Source organism: Crassostrea angulata, chromosome 8, assembly GCF_025612915.1.
Source record: "Crassostrea angulata isolate pt1a10 chromosome 8, ASM2561291v2, whole genome shotgun sequence".
Taxonomy (NCBI): domain Eukaryota; kingdom Metazoa; phylum Mollusca; class Bivalvia; order Ostreida; family Ostreidae; genus Magallana; species Magallana angulata.
Window position 1 is genome coordinate 740,605 of NC_069118.1, and position 25,463 is coordinate 766,067.

Below are 25,463 nucleotides of genomic sequence, written 5' to 3' on the forward strand. Positions count from 1 at the left end.
CCAAATACATGTATTGCAAATTTAAAACATTACCGTGAGAGAATTTTGTTTATAACACCCTTTTATTTTTATATATCTTTTATATTATTTTGCTCTGTTTATAACATTCTTTGTTGCAATTGCATATACAGTGTACAGGCTTTTGATGTTATCAATATATTCTATCCATGAGGATTGCGTGTGTGTGGGGGGGGGGGGGGCGGGGTTCAGAGTAACACACGTGATTGTGTTTGCAGGGGGGGGGGGGGGGTGACTGGGGTCCCAGGTGTATTTTTGGTAATTTTACTAGTACGGTAATATAAATGAATTTTCAAATGGAGGGGGGGGGGATCTGGACCTCTCATTCTCACCCCTTCTCTAAATCTGTGCTCATAATGATGTTGGCAAATCTAAAGCTGGCAACCACCGAGAGGAGGGGTCATAATTTAATTTTAATTGAAATAATTATATAGACCATACTTTCTTTGACATGAAATGTTCAGATTATTTATTAACTTAAAATTAACATGCCAAAAATTCAACCTCAAATTGTACATAAAAGGATGCTTAATAGTATTATGGGATGGAATCTCAATTTATGAGATTAATATGTTTAAAAATTACCAGACATTGCATGCAACCTTCGTTTTTAATACAACTGGTACAAAACAGTGTTATTTAGGGGCAAATACTTGGTGTGGGATTTACTGTCTAATGACAGCATCTAGTTTTTTGTTATTTTGTATACAAGACTATCCAGGAAAAATCGTATAACTGTTATAAGTAATAAAAAGGACCATTTAAACAATTTATGTAATTGAAGCAAAAAACAAATACATTTTTTTTAATGAAAAAATACCCTTTTTAAATTATCAGTAGGAGGCATCAAGCTGCCTAACATCTAACGCTTAATGTAAAGCTATGTGTAAAAAATATTGTTTTAAAAAATTCAAAAACAATATTATCAAAATATCTCATGAGTTGTGTCTGATCTACAATATATGTATATTATTTTATTCTTATTTGTTTCTATTATAATAAGGCCAATCTTGTTTTTTATTATTATGTATAGTTCGTTTCATTACATTTGAATATTACGTTTATCCAAATATTTAAATGGTTTGTAATTTGTTGTCTTACACCAGTTATGTATATATTTATAAAAAATTAAATAAAACTAAATTTTATAAGAGTATATGTTCTGCGCAAACATGCTGATCTAGCTTTGCCCTTCCAAACTGTTATAAACATGTTTATACATTATCAATACATAATATTGAGTTAATGTACAATTTGTTCCATTTATCATGATTTTTGATTGTTTGTTTGAGTTTATTTTGGTTGAAAATAAATGAATTGAACTAAAAAAGTTATAACTTTTAGCTGTTGATTTACATATTAAAGTGATTTAAATTACTTTTCTATCTCCAATACTATATTAACAAGCGAGAACAATCGGACAACCATGTTAAGACCGTTAACATACACATAGCAAATAAATACGTTTTCATTAAAGCCTGGTATAAGACTGGTGTAAAGGTTATACAAGATTTTTATGATGAAAATTGTTATTTTTTAGATATTGAGGAATTTAAATGTAAATACAGTCTTAATGTTATATGTACTATGCAATATAATAGTGTAAAAACAGCCATTTTTAAGTTTTTCAAAATGTCTAATATTGCAAGACTTCTGTTAAAAGAAATCCTAATCCATGTATACCATTTTTTTTTCAAACAGTTATACCCCATGAAAAGTGTACAAAAATTATTTATAATGTTTTTAATGAAAATGTAGTTGTTCCAATTGCGGTAACCAAATGGAAAACAGATCTAACGGGTTATAATGTTGAAGATCTTACTGTATTACATATTTAAGATTTGTTTTAAAACTACCAAAGATTCTTCCATACAATGGCTTCAATTTAGAATTTTACACAAAATTCTTCCAGTTGGCTTCTACCTTAAAACAATTAATGTCAAAACTCCTGACAGATGTGGGTTCTGTAAAAGTAATGTTGAAACTATTATACATGTTTTTATTTCTTGTGAGAAAATACATACCCTGTGGAGTGAACTTAGTTTATACATTTACAGAAAGACCTCTGAAAGAGTCGGATTTAATATGTCTGATATTATACTTGGCCAACTTCCGTTGTCGTTTCATAACAAAGTCATTAATTTTATAATTCTTTATATGAAACAATATATATTTTGTTGTCTTATGTCAGATAAGATTCCATGCTTAATTGGTTTCCTTTGTCATTTAAAACTAATATATAATATATAGTATATTTATCATGTAATAATTGTTTAACCCAGTAATAAGTTTATTCAACATTTAAAAACAATTAGAATTTTAATTGTATAGACCGCGATGAGTGATAAAGTTTGTTAAAAAAAAAAAAAAGAAGAACAAATTGTAATTAGATTTTATATATTATATATTATTTTAATATTAAATTTATATATAATATTTCATTATCATATTAATATCAGGGTCTGATTTTCCCAAATGCGCTTTTTTTGAATAACTAAAACTGTTCCCCTGATTAAAAATGAAAATATTAAAGGTTTTTTAAGATCTCAAGTAAAAGAAATAAACTTTTGTCAATTTATACGCATGTGAATTCTCAAAATGATGTATCAATTATCAAAGTTTGCAAATACAACCCTTATATTGTAATGAGATTATTAAAATGAGATTAGTAAATGACCAGCAGAGCTTCAATTCTATATATTTCCTGATTAGAATTAAAATTACGAATGAATTTGAAAATGTTACACTCTGTATTTTTTCAAACTTAATAACATTTTTGCATGTTAATTGAATTGTTGTACCAAGTATATTATTATTCAGAATCATTGCATGAGGCGTCAAATATAAAGGTTATTTATAATAGAATTTTTTATGCTTAAAACGTTGGAAAGTGTGAATACTGATGCATCACTACCTTTAAGAGATTTTGTTTCAAATGTTCAAATATGTATGTAAAACAGATACCACAGCTCATTTGAGACCCGATATTTATTCTGTTTCCCCTATAAATTTATCGACTGCCTTCTAATTTTGTTTATAAGTGCGACAGACTTCATTTACTTGGTACATATGAACCTCATTAGGTGCCTAAAGCATTGCTCTGACAAAGGCATATAGCGAAAAAAAAAAGAATAACGTTAAAATAAAAACCGTTACTTGACTGAAGCCAGGACTGAACCAAAATCGACTACATATAAAATGTTATATGATTAAAATGAAGCAAACGAAAAATATGCAATTCATTAATAAGTAAGCAACTCGCTGATAACAGAATGTGACGTTACTAAGATGTCCTGAAAGCGTTGGAGAATCCCTTGCATACGCAATGTTTTGTTTTTTTTATTTTTTATATGCAACAAAAATGTTATGTAACAATTTAATCAGATCGATATCCAAAAATTGGCCAGAGCTGATAAATGTCGATATTTGCTATCGTCTTTAGATTTTTTGGAATTGTGTGCATGTTTGTGTTATCTTGAAATTATAACGAAAGTAACTATTTATAAGGTTCGTATTCAGTGTGTTTATTTGTTATGTCATTTATCATCTTTTGTACTGTTTTAATGAAATAAAGTCTTTCTTTGTTAACTATGGGCAAATAACGGGTTTATTTTGGTTTGATTTAGCTAGCCTAATTGATTTTGTACACGGAAATGTAGTAGGGTCGTAGTTTAGGACAATCGTAATTTGGAAATTAAGTTCCTTTTACACATATGAAATTCTACATGCTAATTTACGTTACTGATTTTTTGTTTGCTTTTTTATGATTGTTTACCTTCACCGCTTTGCGACTAGGCTTTATTTAAAATATATTAGTTATTTTAACTTTTGATGTATGAATCATTTGAATTTGTTATTTTTAGACGAACGCAAACATACATGCATCATATACGTTACGGGATTATCACATTTTTGGCATAAGAGTTCTATATGATTTGTTTTTATTTACCACAGATAAATGTATACATATGCAGACTTTTATATGAATATTTAATAATGCAACGGTAAAGTATTGTTGAAAGTTTATGTCCACTTACGAGTTTCCAGTGACAAAAAAAAATGAGATACGTTAATTGGCTTGATGAATTTGGATAACATTGATATTGTTTTGTACTCATCAACTTTTATAAAAGGTCATAAAAGGATACATACGTATCTTAGTTTGGATTGCGGATAAGTATAATATGCCCGTTTGATAATGTCTTTGAAAAACAACAATCAGTTTATCTCAAACCTTCGACATAAAACTAATCCTAATAATCAGTATACTTTTTGTTTATTTGTTTTTATAAAAGGAAAAATGAATCATTCTTTGATTATGAGGTGATTAAAACGGTCTGGAGGATCAAATCCAATAAAGTCAAAAAAGCGTTATAGGCGGAATAACCTCAATGAAATTATTAGGAGGGTGGATCATAATTACACAATCATCCTAGAATTTACAATTATAAACGAATACATCAAACATCAAACCTTTCGACTAAAGTGTATTCTCTTTTAAGGACTGTAACTTCAGCTGTTGAAAAAATTTAGAAACCGCAGCTAAAGAATCATGTCTGGTTTTCTTACACATAAGGACAAAACCCAATTATCAAATTGGATGAGCAGAGATAGTCAGTTTGATCTTTTCTATAAGCTTAGCCGTGACGGTGTGTCTCCACATAGGTTCCACGAGTTGTGTGATAACAAAGGGCCCACGGTGACCATTTTCTACAACACTGAAAGCAACGTGTACGGAGGGTACCTGTCAGATAGCTGGGGGAGTACTGGAGACTGGTGTACAGACCAGCGAGCGTTCTTGTTCAAGCTATATTCTGCTGGTAACTGGAAACCAAAGAAATGTCCGTATATATGTGGAGAAACCCATTACAAGGCGGACTATTGCGGACCATGGTTTTTTTCTTTGCCATCTTTTAATTCCCAAAAAGAGGAAAAAATATCCAGGAAAAATTATTACCATCTAAACATAGATAGTTTCTTTGACGGAAAACGATTTGACATGAAAGGAGAGTCCGCCAAGTCTGTGGCAAACGGTCACAACAATGTCACTGATTTAGAGGTTTACATGGTGAAGGGTAATTATTATTTCTATCATCAGCTTTCATGTCTAATTAAATGTGACTAAAAGTATAACTAAAACTGTAAAAGTTCTATATATCACCTAATCTGAATACAGATATAATATTTTCATAACATATAAAAGTTTCTTTGAAATCTTAATCATCAACATCATGTCTTTCCTGCCTAGAAGCGACTGTTTTAATACAATGATGTTTGCTAATAAAGGCCCTTTTTTAAATCATAATGTTTAAGAATTATTTACCATTATTCATATAAGGTTTAACAGTTTTAAACAATTACGGAACAGCCTTTCAAGCGGTTTTTTTTGCATATTGATATGTTTTCATTTACTTTATCAGATAAGGAACTAAATTTACCTTGGAGGGAAACCCCTGAATGGAATATACAGGTATGATATTTTTAGATATAAGTATATGCTAAATTAACAAAAAACTCTGTGATTTTAATACAAACAAGTTTTAGCTTACTGAATACCATTTGGTTTAGACTATGAAAGAATTAAAGGATTTTGTTGCGAGATATGAACCACTTGAGGAGAAAAATATACAGGAGGTCAACATTCTACTGTTAGGACAAGTTGGTGCCGGGAAATCTAGTTTCATCAACACCATCAACTCAATATTTAAGGATGAACTATCCTCTCGTGCATGCTCTGGAAGCGAAGAATACAGCGTCACAAAGAATGTAACTCTCTCTCTCTCTCTCTCTCTCTCTCTCTCTCTCTCTCTCTCTCTCTCTCGTGACATCACTTTTAAAAAACAAATAATCTTGTTTCGCTTTTATAATAATATCATATTTATTGTAACCAGTTTGAAAAATTCCGGATCCGTGACCATTCGACTAAGAAATACCTTAGGTTTAGAATTTGTGACACACGTGGAGTGAAAGAGAGGTTGTTTATCAACAGAATAGATCTAGGCTTTATCCTTGACGGACAACTTCCAAATCACTACACGGTAATGTAATTAGAATCAGAAACCATTACACAGGAAAAGGAAAAATCGGCTGTTATCCTACAAGATACTTCTATTTTGTTAACTGTATTATTATGACGGAGCAATGATTTTTATAAGTATCTTAAAAAGGAATGGCTATCATTAAACAGAAGATTTCTAACAGTAAAGAGTTTTGCTGACCTATTCATTGAAATTTGTATACTAAAAGGTCGTCATGTATTTCTTCCTCAGCTCCTTTACATTCGTGCATATCAACTCAAATTCACACTGTATATGTTATATCATCAGCATTATAAAAACTACCTATTTATTTTCATACATAGGTAATTCATATGATTTCAAACATGTTGATATTATTTGTCGTGTTTTAGTTTCCAGAATTTCCGCTGAACACACACTCCAAAAGCTTTGTTGACAAGCCCACAGTGGGGGAGAAAATGCATGTGGTTGCATTTGTCCTTGACAGTACATCCTTGGACTCTTTATCAAAGAATATTCTATCAGCATTGTGGGAGATGAAAAGCTTTGTTGTTGAAAGAGGTACACGGTTTTCAAGTCCTTTTGTAAAAAGTGAAAATACAAAATCATGAAATCTTTGCCAAAAAACATTTAAAATATTGCACTGCACTTTTTTTTTCTTTTTTTTTAAAATTGAATTTTTAACTTTCACAACATATATATGTACATACATTACATATCTTGTACATATGCTTATATAGTCATCTTGAGAAGCTTCTAAGTATATAATTATTCCATATTATACAGTTCTTATGTAGTGAAAGTAAATTTTGGGAGAGAGAGAGAGAGAGAGAGAGAGAGAGAGAGAGAGAGAGAGAGAGAGAGAGAGAGAGAGGATTGGGGCATTATTCACATATGGATATAAAATGAAAACCATAATTATGTGATAGATCCCTGTTCCACAGGGATACTTGAGGAAGGAAAGAAGGATAAAACACAAAAAAGTACATCACAGTTCACAACAAGATTGAGATGAGACACAACAGAGAGACAAATGAATTTAACTATATATAATGCAGTGCTACAGCTTATCACATATTTTTGCCAATGGCTTTCACACTTCTTATATCTACAATTTTTCATTAGCATATATTTTTCAGTCAAGAGCCTTTCCATTATATCATTTTTTAATCCATGTTTATTTGGATTTGTATAACTTTTGTATTTACAAGAAAAAATATATTTGCTTCACAATAAGAACTAACAATTTAAAAAATCTATATCTCTTTCTTATATTTTCCAAAGAGAACTGATTGTTTATCAAATGTTATTAACAAATCAAACTGTCGCAAGATCCAGTCTTCAACAGCAGACCATATATTTTTTTACAATAGTACATTCAAAGAATATACGCCCAATACTCTCTTCATCTCTTACAGAAAGTACATACAGGAGACTCTGCTTTTCTTATTTTGAAAAGTTATTTATTTGTCGGAACAATCTTATGAAGAATTTGGAACTATATCCAATGTAGTTTTGATTCCTGTGTAGATTCAAAGGGGAGTTCAAAAATTTTGTGCCAGGTTTCTTGTGCATGGTTATGATCCTTTTCTCTCCATTTTGGTATAGATTTACCTGTTTCTCTTGTTATCTAATAACAAGTTGTACATACGTTTGCAGCCTTTACAATTATTATTAAACAAGTAGGAATAACGGGTCCATATTCTTTTATTATTTGTAAGTTTGGTATGTTTAAATCTTGTGTATGCAATCTGGTCCTTACAGCAGTTCTTAAACTTGCATACCCAGTAAAGTTTGTCATTGGATTTATTTGTTTCAATATCTCAAAGCTTATAAATGTTACATTAATATTAAGTAAATCATCCACAAAAATAAATCTTAAATGAGCAAAGCTTTTAAAAAATATTGATTGATTTTCTACTGTGATTTTCGGATTGTACCATGTATTATCATTTTTAACCTGAGGTTTACTTAGCACATTTTGTTCTTGTATTTTTAACCAGCTAATAAACACCTGTTTCCTGAAAGAACTTCCCACAGTTTTACATAAACTTTATGAATAATCTGTGCCATTCCTCTATATTTCTGGGATTTTAATTTCAGAATGGAATCTTTACCCATTTTGCATCAGCCATTATAATGCACTGCACTTTTAATACAAACAAATTACCTTCAAGTTCATAGAAGGGCATTAAAGAGTATTGTGTTTAGGTCTTTTATTTGTCTCTATTTTCTTTTTTAGGAATACCACACGTTGTGTTACTTACCCACATTGACAAAATGTGTAATTTGGAGATTGACAACGTTCAGAAAGTGTTCACAAGTGCACGTATAGAGACCGCTGTTGATAAAGCTGCTCGTACCATTGGTATCCCCAGATCACACGTACTTCCTGTAAAAAACTACGAAAAGGAAACCCTGTTGAAAACAAATATTAACATTCTGGCTTTAACTACACTTCGCAGGCTGTTGATGTTTGTTGATGATTTTCTTGAGAACCAGTATGACCAAGAACAGGAAAATGCACAGATATAAGTAACATTGGAGTAAAATTCCCTTCGTGTACAAATTTACTGGCTTTTATCATATGAAATTAAAGATTGAACATTTCTGCAGCTAGATTATTTGTTGTTTATAAAATAGTTAAGGGGAAACATTTAATTTGCTGTACCATTTGTGTTTGATAGTTTTACCGAGACATATGCAATATAGAAAAATAGCGCCTTATGTTTTGTTTCATCTTCACATTAACTAGGTTGGAACTTGATTTAAAAATCGAATGTGTTTTAAAGAAAGGAAGGATCGTATCTGACAAACAAGTTGATAAAACAGGACTATCAACAGTCTCGTTTGAGGTCATCTTTTCGTAAGTTATATGGTCGATACAACAACCTTGTCAGCAAATACAATCTTCCACTGGGTCGCATGCTGACTGACTTTTTCATACTGATTGTTAGACCATAAATAATCACCTAATTGTCTACGAACTTTTCCGTTTTCCCAATTATGAGAAAGAACACACGGCGGATGTAACCGGTCAGCAGAGGATGCTTACTCCTCCTAGTCACCTGATCCTACCTCTATCTTTTTGGAGATCCCTGTTGCTCTGCTTTGAGTTTGTATTTCGTTTTATGGATTTTGAAATGGTTGACAGTTTGTAATTGTAATTTTGTCATAGGCAATGACTGCAGTATAGTCATCTAATGGTCATCTAGTGGTCTTTTATTATAAAACTTCGTCAAAGATAAAAACAGAGTGTGCATTAACATTTACCAATGTCTTTGTCTCTGATAATCAGAATCTTTGAATTAATTTTGTAATAATCAAAATCTACGAATCGATTTTATAATACTGTAAAATCATTAGATTTCGTGGTGGCTTATTTTTCGTGGAATTCGTGGGTACCTCTCATCCACGAAATAACATCCTTCACGAATTGATGAATTAGGGTAATAAAGTCATATTCCCTTTTGTAGATATATATGAATGCACGAAATTACGTTCCCAAGAACCTGTAAAATTTAAGTCATCCACGAAAATTGGCCCCTACGAAATTTAATGATTCCACAGTAATTAAAAACTTCAAATCGATTTTGTAATTATAAAAAACTACTTATCAATTTTTTAACATATAGACCGGTACATATTTCAATGATATTTTAATATTAGATCGTACAATTTCTTAAAATTACCTGAATCTAAGTAATACGTTACCATTCTTGATAATCAAGAGATGGCGCAATCGAGTTTGAAGAACTCTTTGAAAGTCCCGTCCCCCTTGAAACAGGACGTGCCTTAATATATCAAAATCCTTTAAGGTCCCGACACCTAAACCATATGTATTATTGTTCGTTATAATAAGGTGCATCATATGGTATGTAGCTTTGGGGGTGGTCCAGAACCCCCTCGAACAGGAAATGCCCAAATATCTTGAAAACGGTTGAAACCCCCATCCCTAGACTTTATATATTCTTGTTTCTTGTTCTTTGTGTCAAGGAGCATCAAATGGTATGTAGGCATGTGTGCACCAGGGGTGGTCCTGACTAACTCGAACAGGAAGTGCCCGTGGCAAAATTCTTGTTCCTTATACATTTTATCATGTCAGTTCACCTGATATATAGTACATGAATTCTGGGAAACCTCATCAAATTTCAGAGATAGATTTAACAAGAACAGGAAAATGCACAGATATAAATTAAACTGGAGTAACTTTTCCTTTCACTTTCTGTAAAAACGATGCCAAGTACAGTTCGATGACGAATGCTTTTGTGCAGCGTTTCATTTGCATTGTGACGTCATCTTTTTGCTTGGTTGGAATCATGGAGTTATGGTTTTAAGTTCTGATATTCAACGAAATTTGTCGAAAATTTCTCCTTTGAGGCGTAAAATTGTTATTAAATTGTAGAAAAACATAAATGTCCTAAAGTATAAGCTATATTTGGGGTCGGGTCGAAAAGGGTTTAGCAAGCCTAGCCCTCTGTCACGTTTTCTTACCCCGCCTAAATATAGCTAATGCATGTATTTCAAGTTTAAAAAATCATCATTAAAATATGTGTGACTGTTTTATTAATTATATAAAGATCACTATCCCCGCCTTTGTCAAATAAAAAGTAACCATTGTCTGAAAAATCTAGGAAGTTGGGCAAATAAACAAAACTTTTATATAATAACTTTCACATGTGGAACAGACAAAATCCATAGGGCAGAAGTTTAAGATAAATGTAAAAAATGAGCAAAATTGATACATTTCAAGCAAAATCCTTTAGGGTCCTATGTCAGAAATTAAAAAAACCTTAAGATGACCTTATTAACAAACGATGTGGTAATTGTCTGAATTTTTTTTTATCTTAAAATGCTAATTTTATCAGTCGAAATTCATGTAAAAAGCTTCATTAAAAATCTAGGGCAGAACAAAATTTCCCTTTTATCGATTTCATTTGCACTTCTTTCACAGGCATGTGTGTTTTTATCAAAAATCGTTCAAATGTGCATAAATATCTTGGGACAGACTGTATAAAGCACTGAAGAAAATCAACAACACTAGGTATCTAATAAGTGACAGATCTAATATATAGATACTAAGCCACTAAACTGAATATACACGTATAAAGCACTACAAATGGCTAACGACATGAACATAAGAAAAAAAAACAAGGGTAAAAACAAAGAAAACAAAATCTAGCAGTACAACTACCACTTCTAAAGAACCTTTAAAAAAAACAACTACTACATTTTAAATAGTTTTGATTCCCAGTGTTAAAGAAGGAGTTGGCCTGCGGACACTCGCTCTGGACTTATCAATCAACCGCCAACTTCACGTCTGATTGAGTATTTTAGCTAATTAAGGTAGTACAAAACAGTATCTGAAAAACATCGACCTCGGAAATCCTCGCATTATTCCAACGTTTATAAGTTGCAAATTTTCAAGCGCATAAACGACGCGTTTTGAATTTAGGAATTTGCTTGGCACTGTGAGACAAACTAATGACATACTGGTCAAAATTTTTTTAACCAAGGGGGAGGGGGTTTAATCTTAAAAAAATAAGTTGGTGGAATTTTTTGGTATTTACACAAAAATATCTACATATTCCAACATTTTACATTATAGTTTTTCGTGGAATTTAAATTATAGAAATTTAAATAAAACCGATATTTAGAATGGCGAATAGCTTCACAATTGGATCTGCTTGCATATACTTTGGACTGATTTTATTGGTACAGAAATTTATCCTAGTCAATGATTATTATATTGTTAGCGTTTGACGTGTCTTAGTCTATTTGCTAATATAGTTGCCGAACAGTATTTTGACAATTTTTTTAAATCATGTATTCTGATGCGCCTAACCCATTTCTAACCGGGTATCGTAAGCAATAGTTGTGACCCGGCTTACAAGAAAACTAATGATGTAATTGTTTGTATACTTTGTATATGTATAGATTTCAAAATGATTACCACTTGTTGCAATTTTGCTGCAAAAAACCTGCTAGTATGCTAAGTCTGCATGTCAATTAATCTCTGATTAAAAGGGTTTGAAGGAATCTAATTTTCGTAAGAAGAAAGATTTCTCTTCTAAGGAATAAATAGCAGATCACTTTTTGTACGGGACGACAATAATTCAGTTTTGTTTTGACCCTAACCGTTTCTCCCACAATGATATGGCTAACATAACTTTAAAAACATGATATTTTTGTCATTTAAGTAGAACATAACATTTTCGAAAAAAAAAATTTCAGCATAAAAATTGCAGCTCATATTGCTTTAAAATGTTCATAATGAAAATGTAACCCCCCGGTGTTAAGTCGCACGACACTCGCACGATCCAAATTATTTTATTTATCTAAGGAATTTAGTTTACAATGAATCAGAGGTTAATTTAAAAGAGAAATAAAGAAACAGATAAATTGAGAAATAGTAACCAAAATTTTAAGAAAAAAAATATATATAGTAATGAAAATCACGCGGGTACATGTATGATAAGGCAACTATCAGCGATCAAATTCCTCTGATCGAAATGACGTCACAATAAGCAGCATGATGTCATATTTTACTCAGAAACATGTCGATTTTAACTTTATTTCTGGTTTAAATCATAAAAACTACAGGCATAAAATATCACTAAAAGCTTTTCTAACTGAATATATCTTCGATTTCTCTCTATTACGTATAATTCTCATTGATGACATCACAAGCATGTTTATTAGAGAAGATCATGTCGGGAGACAAATCATCGGAATGCAGTGTAAACAATGCCGAGATAAGACTTTTTTAATTCAGATACGTAAGATTTAGATGAGTTTCAGTTAGGATATAATCACGGTAATACAGGCATGGATATTTTGTTTAATCAGCAAGTGTTATAAGGTAAGCAGATCGACATTTATATGGCTTGACCAGCCTTTCCTCTGTCAGTGTGTACAAAAAAGGCAAAAGTGTAACACTACCCCGGATATTATGAAAGATAACTTTGGTAAATATCAACGTTATATGACCTAAACTACTTGAAAAATGCTGCTAGAATCATGTGAATCGTTGTTTTAAATGAAAAATACGTTGTATTTTCAATGAAATTATAGAAGTTTAGAGGGTTTCCGATAAATATTTACAATATTTCTTTTATGCGATTAACAATAGGATTCTAGCAGTAATACTAATGAACCTGAACTAATTGCCAATCGAATTATTGTAGCAATCATACAAATGAACTTCGGGGTAGTGTTACACTTCTTGATTTTTTGCTAAGGTAAAAAATTGATCTATTTTTAACTGTCACGTGATACCATGGCACGGCAGCTTCCAAGATCCAGTCGATTCCGAAGTAGAAAAATAATATCTTGGTGAACACATCACTTGGTATTAATATTCCGCACTGTTTTCATAAAAATAAACAGTTTTCAAATAGATCATTATTTTGACGGTCATTTAACTAAGAGTTGCCTTAACCTACCCGCGCAATAACTAAGAAAAGCGAAGTTGATAAATTAGGTAAAATTAGTATTTTGGTGTCAGGTGATGTTAGGCTTCAAGACTTTTTTTTAATGAATCCAGTTTGCTTGTCCATGCCATCAGGTTTGAATGATTTGAGACTGTGCATTCAGAACTTCTCCTTGTTTTTTTTTCTCTCCGCGTATGTCGAATTGGGTGTTGGTCAATAACCACTACTGTCATGTCTTCCAATTTGTGGTGGCCATTAAAATGTTATCCGATGGGCTCCATGATTTATTTAGTTTTAATGTTAGAAAGTGGTTGATGATTCATATGCGGAGGTCTTATCTAATATTGTTATCAAATTGAAAATAATAAATAAATTAGAATTTATTAAAACTAAAACTACCGCTATGAAAGTGCTTGCCTACCTAACAATTAGAATAGTGATAGGTTGGAGAAATATTTTTGTTTAAGTTTTACGAATATTATATAGAAAAAAAACTTGTACATTTTCTTTTTTCACACTCTATTTCAATTAAGTTTTCTTAAAAATCTCCCTTGAAACGGGAACTTCATCTTCATTTGGTCAAAGGAAGCATAAACACAATTTTCAAAATCAACATTAAGTTTTACGTTTCCTTTTTTCGGACAGGTCACATGAAATCATAAACGCAGTTAGTCGCCAGAACATCTTCAGTTATTCTTTAATTTGTCAGCTTTGTGGCTACAATCCCGGATCGACAGTGTTTCGGGCGAGTGCAAAACAACCTTAAATAATTGACACTTAAAGCAATATGAGCTGCAATTTTCATGTTGAATCTTTTTTTAGATAAAAATGTTATTTTCTACTAAAATGACGAATATATTATGGTTTTCTGTTTGCCATATTTTTTTGGGAAAAGCCGTTGAGAAGCCAGCAAAATTTAATTATTGCCGTCCTGTACAAAAAAATGATCTGTCAATATTTTTTAGAAGAGAAATCTGACTATTTGCAGGCTTGTCATACCAGCAGGATTTTGCAGCAAAATAAAATTCTAAATAATACAGCTCATATTGCTTTAAATTATTATTCATTTGTTAATTTTTTTTATGATCATGGAATCAGTTGATTTATCTTAATATAACAGATACCATTGTATACAGTTTTCACAGAAACAGTGGAGTTCATTATATATGCTGTCATTTATGCCACAAGAATATGTTTTTCAATAGGGTTTAGATCATTTGAGTGCGCTCAAGGCGACATAGTTTTAATTTAAATTCTATTTCTAATTATCTTAAGAAGTTTTTTTAAGACTAGGTGGTCCACAAACTTACCAACATATCTTCTTCTATCTTTGGAATATAATATTTTATTAATAAACAGCCAATAAGTAAAGAAAAAATCCAAAACTTTTAGCTTTATATTTTGAGCATTTTCCTATTTCTTCTATTCAGAGTTAAATATAGCTTATCAGCCAGCCCTCTTAGCAAACGTCCCAATGTGGGCGAAGTGAGGATTATCTAAAAAGAAAAAAAAATCCATATGCTGTCTCATGATATAAAGCTAGTGAACTCATGTAGTTTGATGATTAAATTTATTCAAAACATGGTGAAACTCTACAAGAAAAGAAAAGATAATAAATGTGACGTACAGAGCCACAAAATAGAAAATATCTTGAAAATGTGTTAATACGTATCATGTAGCTTAAATTTTATCGGCATATTAATATTACATGAATAAGAATTTTGCATAAGGTTTAAATGTATGTATGAAAATGTGATAAACTCACCTAACCCAAAACCATAGAAATATATATGTAAAAACTACTGTAAATTATCACAATACATAGCCGAGAGTAAAAAAATAACCTAACAACAAAAAGCCTCAAAGATAATGAATAACAGGTACTTACATTGTTGACAGACTAGAAAAACAGTGCACGACTGTGCAGATCTGAGGTTGGGCGGCGAGTGATCCAAAAAACCCGTGCAATATAAATGTTAGGAAATGGAAAGTAAACAATAAAAGATTAAACCAAGCCGTACCGGATAAAAAATTCCCGGCTACAAGACGGCACATTTCACTTTCAAAGACATTGTTTTAATGGAGACAATAAAAATGCATAGAAATAATCATTACCTCATACATATATCATTCTTTAATGTGCCGAATATTGTTGTTGTTTAGTTTTTTTTACGTACGTACGTTAGCTCCTTCGCTTTTCTTCGGTACATAGAATGTTTGATTTACTTGATTGAAATTTATCTATAAAGTTAGAAAGTTGTTACACATAATATTGATTTGTTTTCCTAAAAATTGCAGGTTAAAAGTAAGAAAATCTATAAATGCATGAAACTACCCTAATACAGTAGGCTGTCTATTGTTCACTACTTGGGGAACGTTATGCAGTCAGAAAATCTATCGCCAACGTAAATACAGGTGACAAATAATGTTATCTTTATTCCGCAAACCCTTTAAGAAAACCGTTTAACCTTGAACAAAGGTCGTCAAAGCAAAATTAGTTCTGGCTTTTTCAAATAACAATCTTTAGAAATTGCATTGCAAACAATGATTACATTTTGTACGCTTGGATTTAAAAGATTTGGAAAACATTGTTTGGTTTGGAAACATTGTTTAGTCTTGCAGAAGATCTTATTTTCTCTCTTATGGAAACAACGTAAAGTAGTTTTATCTGAATAAAGGTAAGGAATCAATTTGTAATACCAGTGATAAAACAAAGAGATGAATATTTGTTATTTAATATTTTAATTTAATCGATTTCAGTGATAAGGAAATTTCAAATCATCAATGAACTAGTCTTTTCATCATTTTAATAATCTGCACAGATCTCGATGGGTCCGTGGGCCATCAGTAGCTTCTTTGAATGAATTCCCTAATTTCTGCATTTATTTTTGAAAATTTTGAACATTTAACTTTGAAATGAAAAATACGGACAATTGATCATCGTTACTACGCTACCTACACCTCAAGATTTAACATTTTGTTTCAAGTGGAAATGCAATGAAATGTGGATTTTTCTAAATGTTATGTTTGGCTTCCATATCTACCCTCTTCCTAATTCTACAACTTTCTGGGATTAACAAAACATTAACCTTTGTCAAATTCATATTTTCTTGAAAATTTTAAAAGGAGAGATTAAAAGTTCATGCAAACATATTGTGTACCTCAGATACAGTCTTTTTTTATTTTTTTATTTTTTTATATACAAACAAATATTTTAATAATATAATTCAAAGCCTTTTTAAAGCGCTAAGCATAGCTCAGCGCTTTATTGTCGTTAGACTTCTACTTCCGGTGCAAGGAATAACTGCCCTCTATGAGCAGAAATATACATCATTTAAACTGGTAAGAGGTATAGGGAACCAGTTATCTGGGTGACGGAAATGGCCGAGTAGATACGATTGGTTTGCGGGGCTTACGTACATCAGCACGGGATGCTACGCAGTGATGAAAAAATATAGTGCGTATTCAGAAGCTAAAATATAGAAAAATATAATCGATTCTTTGCAAGAAAATGTCAAAAACTGTGATAAATTACTGTTCAAAAGGTATAATTCGTGATTTTAACATATCTTTTTTCAGGCAAGTATCCATATACAAGTCGTGTTCAGCTTTAATTCACATCATTTTCAGAAAGTAACATATATTTAAAGAAATCTGGCCTTCGATACTTTAAATTGATATTTATTAAGCATAAACCAAAATTTCAATAAGGCTCATTTCCGCCTACGCTTGCACACAGTAAATTTTCTTAGAACCAAGCTAGGTTAGCGCTTTTCAGTACTTTCAGTACTTTGATTTTATTTATCCACTCACACGTTCACGCTCATATTCACCCAAATTTGGCAATGGTTGCTTGTTAAACAATGGCAAACAATAAATAATAATGATAAACATGAAAAAAAAAAAATTTAAAATTCTGAATAGTATCAAATAAATGTTTCCATACATGCCAGTCGTTGGTAAGATTTTGCATTTAAAATTTCTAACATGAAATATATTTTTTCAATTTTGTATTTTTTATATAAATGAAAAAAAAAAACAGTCCTAGGCAGTATATTTTTAAGACAGCAAAATAAATATAGTTTTGTATACAAAACTATCGAGGTTACCACTTAGTTGTCTTTTGACAATATGAGTTAATCCAATAAAATATTAATAACATTAAGATCAATTCGAATGGAAGTTGATTGATAAATATGCATGCTGAAGTTGCTCCAATTTGTTGATATTTCTTCACAGCTTACAAAAACATGGTGGATTGTCTCAATTCCACGTTCATAAACAGCAATCAGAAGATACAGCAATGATTTTTTTTCACATAGTAATTTTCAAGAAGAATTCTATGAAGTAATCTGTATTGCAACCATTGAATAGATGTGTCGTTGGTTGTCTTAGAAAATAAATTTAATGCATTATAATCACAAATTTCCACCCCGTATTGTATGAATTCCGAATTCCACTCTGAAATTGAAGTTGGAGTTATTTTACAGGCAATGAAATGTTTGTAGATGGGTTTTGTACATTTTATTTTTGCAAAAGAAAAAGTTCGTAATATAATAGAATATTTGGAGTAATATATCTTTTAAATAAACACTTTATATGTACTGGTAAAAAGATTTAAGATATAGTCATATATCACTAACTATACTGTTGTATTGCATTGTACAAATATGCTTATCAAAATTTTGTTGAAAAGTTACATATGACAAACATTTCCATTATCACCTAGAAAGGCATTGATGACTTTTTCACCTTCTTGTACCAACTTTTTATAAACACTTTTTTCATACCAACTCTAATATGACTTTTATACTAAACAGGTATAGATAAAAAGTTTCTTCAACACAATTACAATCAAAAGATTTCATAACATTGAGCATTGAGTTAAAAAACATTTTTCCAAAAATTATTATTAAGGTCGGCATTAACCGTCTCCTTATTCGGCACAGATGTCCCGGAGATTTTTGTTTTGTGTTTTGTTCCATTGTAGAAATTCAATGTTATTTTTCTGAGAAGTGAGTCTGGTTAAAACATTATCTGCCATGTACATGTATTGAAGGGAGGTCAATCGTTCCCTCATTTTTCTTATTGATTATGTCTGAGCATTGAATTTTTCACGTAAATTTTCTAGATTAAGATTGAAACCTTCACACTTTTCTTTGATTTCTTTTAAGCATTCACTTGTTTCGTTTTCAATTTTTTTGTTCAAATACTTTTTTCAACGCTGTTTTAATATCTAAATTGAGTTTTTAACGTTTGTAATGATTTCTTGTCTAATTTTTATTATCTCTTCTAAGAATGTGGTCATTTTATTCTTTGTTTCTGTCCTTAATTCAGTCTTTTTACCATGTTTTCTTGTATGTCAGACAAGGTCTCGGATACAGTCTAAAAGCAGATTGTTCAATCATCTTTTATGAAAGCCTTTATTGCATTTTGTAGATACAACTTTAATGGATTCCTTTAGAAAATCCGGCAGGTGAGGTGACTTTGAATAACAATTTTATAAGATTTCTACCTACTAAAGACCATATTTTCATTTAAAGAATTCAAATACCTTCAAACAACAAAAATTAAAATTATTGCAGGTCACCAGGTTTCCTTTTAATAACATTTAATGAATTTCATGTAATATTTGATGCTAAACTTACTTACTCATAAAGCAAGAAACTGATTTATATTAGTTTAAAATCAGTATGTCAATTAAGCCAGTACATTAACGGCTTCTAGTAATATGATGTATTCTTTGATTGGACCTTTTACACAATGCAAAGAAATTGTTTACCTTGTTTAAAGTGTAACTGAAATTCAAGAAGGCGATGCTATTTCTTAAAAATAAAACAGTGTCATCGACATGTAACTTTTAGAACGAAAATTATTGGAGGGTTTATTCTTTTTTCAATCTGTAATTTTAACATTATTATCGATTTTCAAAACATTGTAAAAAGGGTAAAAAAAAAAAACCATGGAATTGCTTCTAAATAATAAATTAGTGTCTTATGTTAAAAATTGTATACATTTGGATCAATTTTTCCAAGAGTGTATGTTTGTTCAATTCCAGTCTAACAGCTGCTGAAACATTATCAATGATTTTTTTTGCACATGTACTGCTTTGTGTTAATTGAAATTTCTCTTGTAAAAAACTGACTATTTAAAATGGTATACTGTTAACCAGCTAATATTCGTGACTTAATTTCGCAATTTCCATGCAATGAACTACTTAGTGGCGACTAATTTTTGCGATTTAGCCTTATTCACTTCTGTTTGTTTATTACAACTATATGCCAAATACTGGTCCGCGGCGAGAACTATTCGCGACAATGTCGCTCTCGCGAACCACGCGAAAATTTCTTGCACGCGAATAATATTTAGTTTGCAGTAATCGAGTGTTAATAGAGGAATAATTTCTGGAGAGAGAAAAAAGCGATGACTTACAAATATTGTTTTATTAAAAAACATCACCGATTAATTTCAATAAAATAAAACCCGGTAAATCTTTACAATTCTTTTTATCCATCCATTGATCTTTAATTTTTATATCAAGATTTTTTTTAAAAATATCTTAACGTAATGATATTGTTTATAAATGTGTTCAAAAGGTCAACAGAACTCCTGACTGAAGACGACAGAGCTCAGTTTTCTTCATGGATTGGTCAGAGATCACGTTTTGAGTTGCTGTACAAAATTAGCAGAGACGGTTGTACTTCTAAAACTTTTCATCAACACTGTGATGGAAAAGGTCCCACCGTCACTATCCTATACAACACAGACAACACCGCTTATGGAGGGTTCCTGTCTCAGAGTTGGGTGTCATCTGGAACCCACATCAAAGACCCAGAGAGTTTTTTGTTTACTTTATCCTATAATGGGGTCCAAAATAGAAGAAAATTCCCCGTAACCAATCCTAAAAAGGCAGCTTTTGGACACGTATATTTCGGACCATCTTTTGGAGATGTTAACGAGACAAATTGGAGTGGAAGAGAGTCACCAAGGTTTCAATCAAAATTGCGTATGGAAAGTTCCTCTGATCTGACAACTTTTAGAGACACGGTCACTGCATCACGAGACAAGGGCAGCGACACTTATTTCTTTAATCTGAACGGAAGATCAGATTTTGGTTCGGCTTACCAAAAACCAACAGTAAATATGAATGCAATCAACAATGGTCACATGTGTGTCTTTGATCTAGAAGTATATTTAGTTAAAGGTTTGTAATTGATATACAATTGTACGCATTTACATGTACCTTTTCCAATGTAAAGTTAAACTTCTCTAAATCATATGAAACATATTTTATTTCTTTTGCAGCCTTTGTGCAATATAGTGCCTCTGAATGTTTCTTTATTGTAGCCGAAGAAAAGATGCCAAGTTTAAAAGGGCCTGATTTAACAGTCATATTATCGAAACCATGGAGAGAGACGCCTCTATGGAATGAACAGGTTACTCCTCAAATAAATGAATTTAAAGTAGTCAACCGTACGTTTGTTTTAAATGTCTTCAAGTAGAACACATAATGTTTTAGAATATTTCACAAAAACCTAATTAAATAACCTTTCTTTAGAATTTGCAGTCTTTGAAAGACTTAGTCTCCAGTTACAAGCCTTTACCTGATATGAAGATCTCAGAGGTCAATATTTTACTGGTAGGACAGATCAACGCTGGAAAGTCTAGTTTTTTCAACTCTTTGAATTCTATTTTCCGAGGGGAAATATCTTCACGCGCTTGCGCCGGTACTTCACCCCACAGTCTTACAACGAATGCAAGTATTTTGCTACTCTATATCTCATTCAATAAAAAATGTTGTTTCATAGCTTTTATATACAGTATCATTTGGGAAGAGGGGATATCGAGCGCACGAGAAGATATTTTTTTTTTATAATTTTGAGAAAAAGTTGTCTTTTTTCTACAAGATATTAAAACAAACTATTATTAATATGTCTTAATTGCTATTCAAGCATGAAAAAATTCATGTTCTTTGTATTATCTGACTTTTATTCGACCAAAGTTTCGGAAATACAGAATTCGGAACCGTGAAACAGAAAGCTATCTGAATTTCCGGCTTTGTGACACCCGTGGATTGGAGGAAGAAATGTCCATGCATCTACAGGACATGGCGCTTCTTCTGGATGGACATTTATCAGACCAGTACAAAGTACGACACGGTCAAACTGTTAATTTAAACGTTCAAACAAAAGTATGCCATGAATGTTAAATGAAAAACCACGTGCAATGAATTGTTATTCAATATATTTTTAGTTCAACCCAATGGCGCATGCAACCCACCAAGATCCGGGTTTTGTCCTTAACGCGACGTTTCAGGACAAGATTCACTGTGTGGCTTTTGTAGTGGATGCCAGTTCAATTGACGTCCTGCAAGCAAACGTTTCACAGAAACTGCTTCATTTTCGTTCCTTGATAGTAGAGAGGGGTACAATACATAATATCAGTGCACTCACACAAGTAAAAAACACCCGTTTTATTATTACACGCAATGTAAGATTATTATGCTTTTTTCATATTTAATAATTGCATATTACAATGTATAGCATTATTTTCTAACTTTCTAGTTTATAATGCTTAGATTGAAAGTAAAAAAAACAATGCGTGGTTTGATAACTAAACATGTATTCAGTGTTACACGTAGTTTTGCAATGTATTGTAATTTATTTATACAGGAATTCCCAATGTAGTTTATCTGACAAAACTAGACAAGGTGTGTCCACTTGTTGATGAAGATGTACGAAGAGTCTATCACAGCCAAGCCTGCAAACAAGCCCTGGAAACCGCGGCTGACGTAATAGGAATTCCTCGTGGTCACGTGTTTCCTGTCAAAAATTATGAAAAAGAGAGCCAATTGCAAACTAATATAAGTATTATGGCACTGACTGCAATGAGACAGACTCTGGTTTTTGCAGATGATTACTTGGAGGACAAATATGAACTCAGCCAGTCCCAACAGTAAATCTGTTATTGATAACAGAAGTCCAAAACCCAATTCTTAACTTACACAAATGTTCAGGATCATAAGCATTTCAAATATAAAATGGCACTCGCAAACACCAAATAAATGTATACTTTTTTAATTATTATTATTTGATGCTGTTCTTGATCATAAGTAAGGTTTTGAGATTCTAAGTGTCTGGATAACATGTGTCTTTGTTTTGAGAGTTTGATTATGAATAAAATTTCTGTCTTATCTTCAAAGTTGTGTTCCAAAAGCATTTATATTAATTTAAAGTATGTTTAAAAAGATGGCCAAGATGACTACATACCCATACCATTTCCACAATTATATTCACTACCTTTCGATGATTTTATTTTGAAAATTTGAATGCAAACTTCTATTATTGAAACTGTCTTTTTTATTCTGTATCTTAAACATTCTATATTCCAAAAACTTGAGGCAAAGCATAATATCACAAACTGCAGAGGCAATAAATCAAATGTCTGTTATATTTAGATTCTGAAAACTATTCAGGTCTTTTAAACTTAAAATAAGGTACAAAACAACACATTTGCATCGACCATTATAAATGCTTCAGCTTATATGTGAACTAAATAAATACGTATATTGACCACCAGGTAATATGCCATTGGACACTGTACATCGTAGACGTTAGGAATAAAATGTCCCTTTCAAATACAAAGACCAATAAACTTGATGGCTTAATCAATATATTATTAATATTTCATTAATGTGTTTTTGTCAATTGTGGTATAGCTGATTAAAATATTGAAAAAGAAGTATAAACAAATGCTATAAGCTTGTATTGTATTATATTGAAAGCTGACATAACAAATTATATGCTAAAAATCATTTGTTAAAGCTTTACCGAACGTGTCTTTTTGTAGATAAAACCCAATTGCAAACTAGTTTAGCTTTAAATTAATATAAACATCGTGTAATGTTTGCTGCATAAAGAGGAATCATTAACCGATTTAAACAAAGGTATGCGTCTGTGTTATGGCAATTGTCTGGTGAAACACGACAATTTTTTTTATCTCTCAATGAACGGCTGATATATGTGCTGTAATGTTTTTTAATAAAAAAAAAAATGTTTGCAAAATTAAATTGTTAACTTTTCGGATTTTTCATTAACGTCATGAAATATTCTTTATTTTGTTTAAGTTCTCTTGATGTCCATGTCAATCAAATTAAACATATCATGATTAATCTTTAAACGAAGCGAAAATAATAATTCGTCTCTCGTTATGGAGAGATTTCTTCGACATTGACGTTGATAACATGTTTTACTACATGTGAGGAAAATATTATTGTGACTCTGTTGTACGATCTGCAAAAATGCCGACAAGAGTTGTTACATTTTTGTTTTTAATTTGTCATGTGTATACCCAATCAGAATTAAGTTCCTCGTTTCATTTTCTATACAATGACGCACAGTAATGGGGCACGTTTCTGTCAAAACCATAGCGTTTTATGTTTACGTAAACTTATATGTTTACCCAAATAACAATTAGACATCAGTGTGAATTTTATGAAATCAAAATGTTCAATGGTCATAAGTGCAAACATAATCAATATTTAATGCTAAACAATTCTACCATGACATATACAATGAATCCACACAAAAAAATTTGAAATGAAAATTGCAATTTCAAACACAAGCAATGTTTCGTGGCATTTTAATTAGTTTAGATGACTATGTGAATGCGTTGCAATTTTTAGAAGATTCTGATTTAAAAGAGGCATCTTATTCAAAATAGACCCATTTCTTACTCAAGATGGCCGTCTTTAACAATGTAGAAGACAATATATTCATGTACACTTTTAGAAATTATTATTATTACTAGATTTTGACCAGTGCGTGCACGGGTTGACATTGCAGATGATATCGGACAGTTATGAAATAGATACATCGACACACCATATTGTTGACATTTACATAACCAAGCTTTAAGACTACAATAATGCTATTAATTTCACTACACTCTGCTTGGTTATAAAAATCTAACTGGGTCTCGGAACAGGCCTTCACCACAGTTAGATGCCCGTAATGTAGAAAAAAAGGCAGAATCGCTCCGGAACGATTTTGGAAAAATTAGTGAGGCTGCATTGAAAAAAATAAACAGTCAAATTTTCATCTGAAAATTTAATTCATTTTAACGAAGAATTCAACACTTTTTCATCAACGTTTTTTACTCGCTACGAATTTACACACCATGTTGACATTCAGAACTCTCGGGATATTTCATATTAAATGCACTGAGTTAGAGTTATCTCCCATATTCTTTTGATGAACAGAATATAAGACAAATTTTCATGCAATGAAAATTTACACTTACTTGTAATATCGTTTCTGAGTTTATCCATGCAAATGTTATATTGTGGAAACATTTACCGTGATTTAGCGTGATTGTAATGCGCATGTGCAAGATTGTAAAATCCAAATAATCCAGATAATTTCCGGATATTTTAAAAGAATGTTCGTTGATTATTAATTGGCGAAGCTCGATTGAGACAAAATAAAAATAAATTGGTAATCTTCAAGTACCAATGATGTTTAAAATATATTAAACAAAAGACAGTACTATTCCGATTTCTCGCTATTAAAGCCCAAAAAATCGAGTCTATTATTTTAATATAGTGGTATATAGATCCATAAGCTCTCTGTAAATCATTTGATAAATATCGGTTCTATATCCATAGATATAACGAATTCGGCAGGCTCTAAAGGCTTAAAACTCTACGCCCACTTTAGCAAGGAATTAGGTGTTAAAAATGACAAATAAGCTGTAACTATCCACTAAATAAGTGACGTCTATATTGCCTTCCAAATTCTGATTTTCTTACATTTTTTCCAGTTCAAATTAGTTTAGTTTTTTTTTTTTAATTGTATAGATGCCGTTGATGCTTTGATTAAGTTAAAGAAACACAAATGCTATGATATATATGAAATGAATTTCTTCTTTCAAAAAATATTGTTTCTATAATTTCATTAGGGTTACTAGCATATATTACTAGTACTTGAAATTTAAC

General features: G+C 31.3%; 2 protein-coding genes and 1 long non-coding RNA gene across 4 annotated transcripts; 2 read left to right on the forward strand and 1 right to left on the reverse strand.

The window, feature by feature from the left end:
• The first annotated feature begins 4,450 nt into the window (after positions 1-4,450).
• On the forward strand, positions 4,451-8,592 carry LOC128160533 (interferon-induced protein 44-like). The gene is made up of 6 exons (XM_052823871.1): positions 4,451-5,093; positions 5,439-5,488; positions 5,587-5,784; positions 5,910-6,056; positions 6,428-6,596; positions 8,278-8,592. The coding sequence occupies exons 1-6, from the start codon at positions 4,571-4,573 to the stop codon at positions 8,568-8,570; spliced, it is 1,380 nt and encodes a 459-aa protein (XP_052679831.1). The 5' UTR covers positions 4,451-4,570; the 3' UTR covers positions 8,571-8,592.
• LOC128160534 (uncharacterized) lies at positions 6,525-15,441 on the reverse strand. Its single transcript, XR_008240300.1, has 3 exons — positions 15,357-15,441; positions 8,303-8,437; positions 6,525-6,614 (listed from the first exon to the last, which is right to left on the reverse strand). It is a non-coding gene; the product is annotated as an uncharacterized LOC128160534 (long non-coding RNA).
• A 617-nt stretch (positions 15,442-16,058) lies between these two features.
• Positions 16,059-23,759, forward strand: LOC128157979 (interferon-induced protein 44-like). Of its 2 annotated transcripts, none has more exons than XM_052820650.1 (8): positions 16,059-16,146; positions 18,908-18,944; positions 20,065-20,672; positions 20,774-20,904; positions 21,027-21,224; positions 21,471-21,617; positions 21,722-21,893; positions 22,141-23,759. In XM_052820650.1, exons 2-8 carry the CDS (start codon positions 18,919-18,921, stop codon positions 22,425-22,427), a joined length of 1,569 nt encoding a protein of 522 aa, XP_052676610.1. In that variant the 5' UTR covers positions 16,059-16,146; positions 18,908-18,918; the 3' UTR covers positions 22,428-23,759. The 2 variants fall into 2 exon arrangements, with proteins under 2 accessions (XP_052676610.1, XP_052676611.1); XM_052820651.1 differs by having other exon boundaries at positions 20,816-20,904.
• Positions 23,760-25,463: the final 1,704 nt, after the last annotated feature.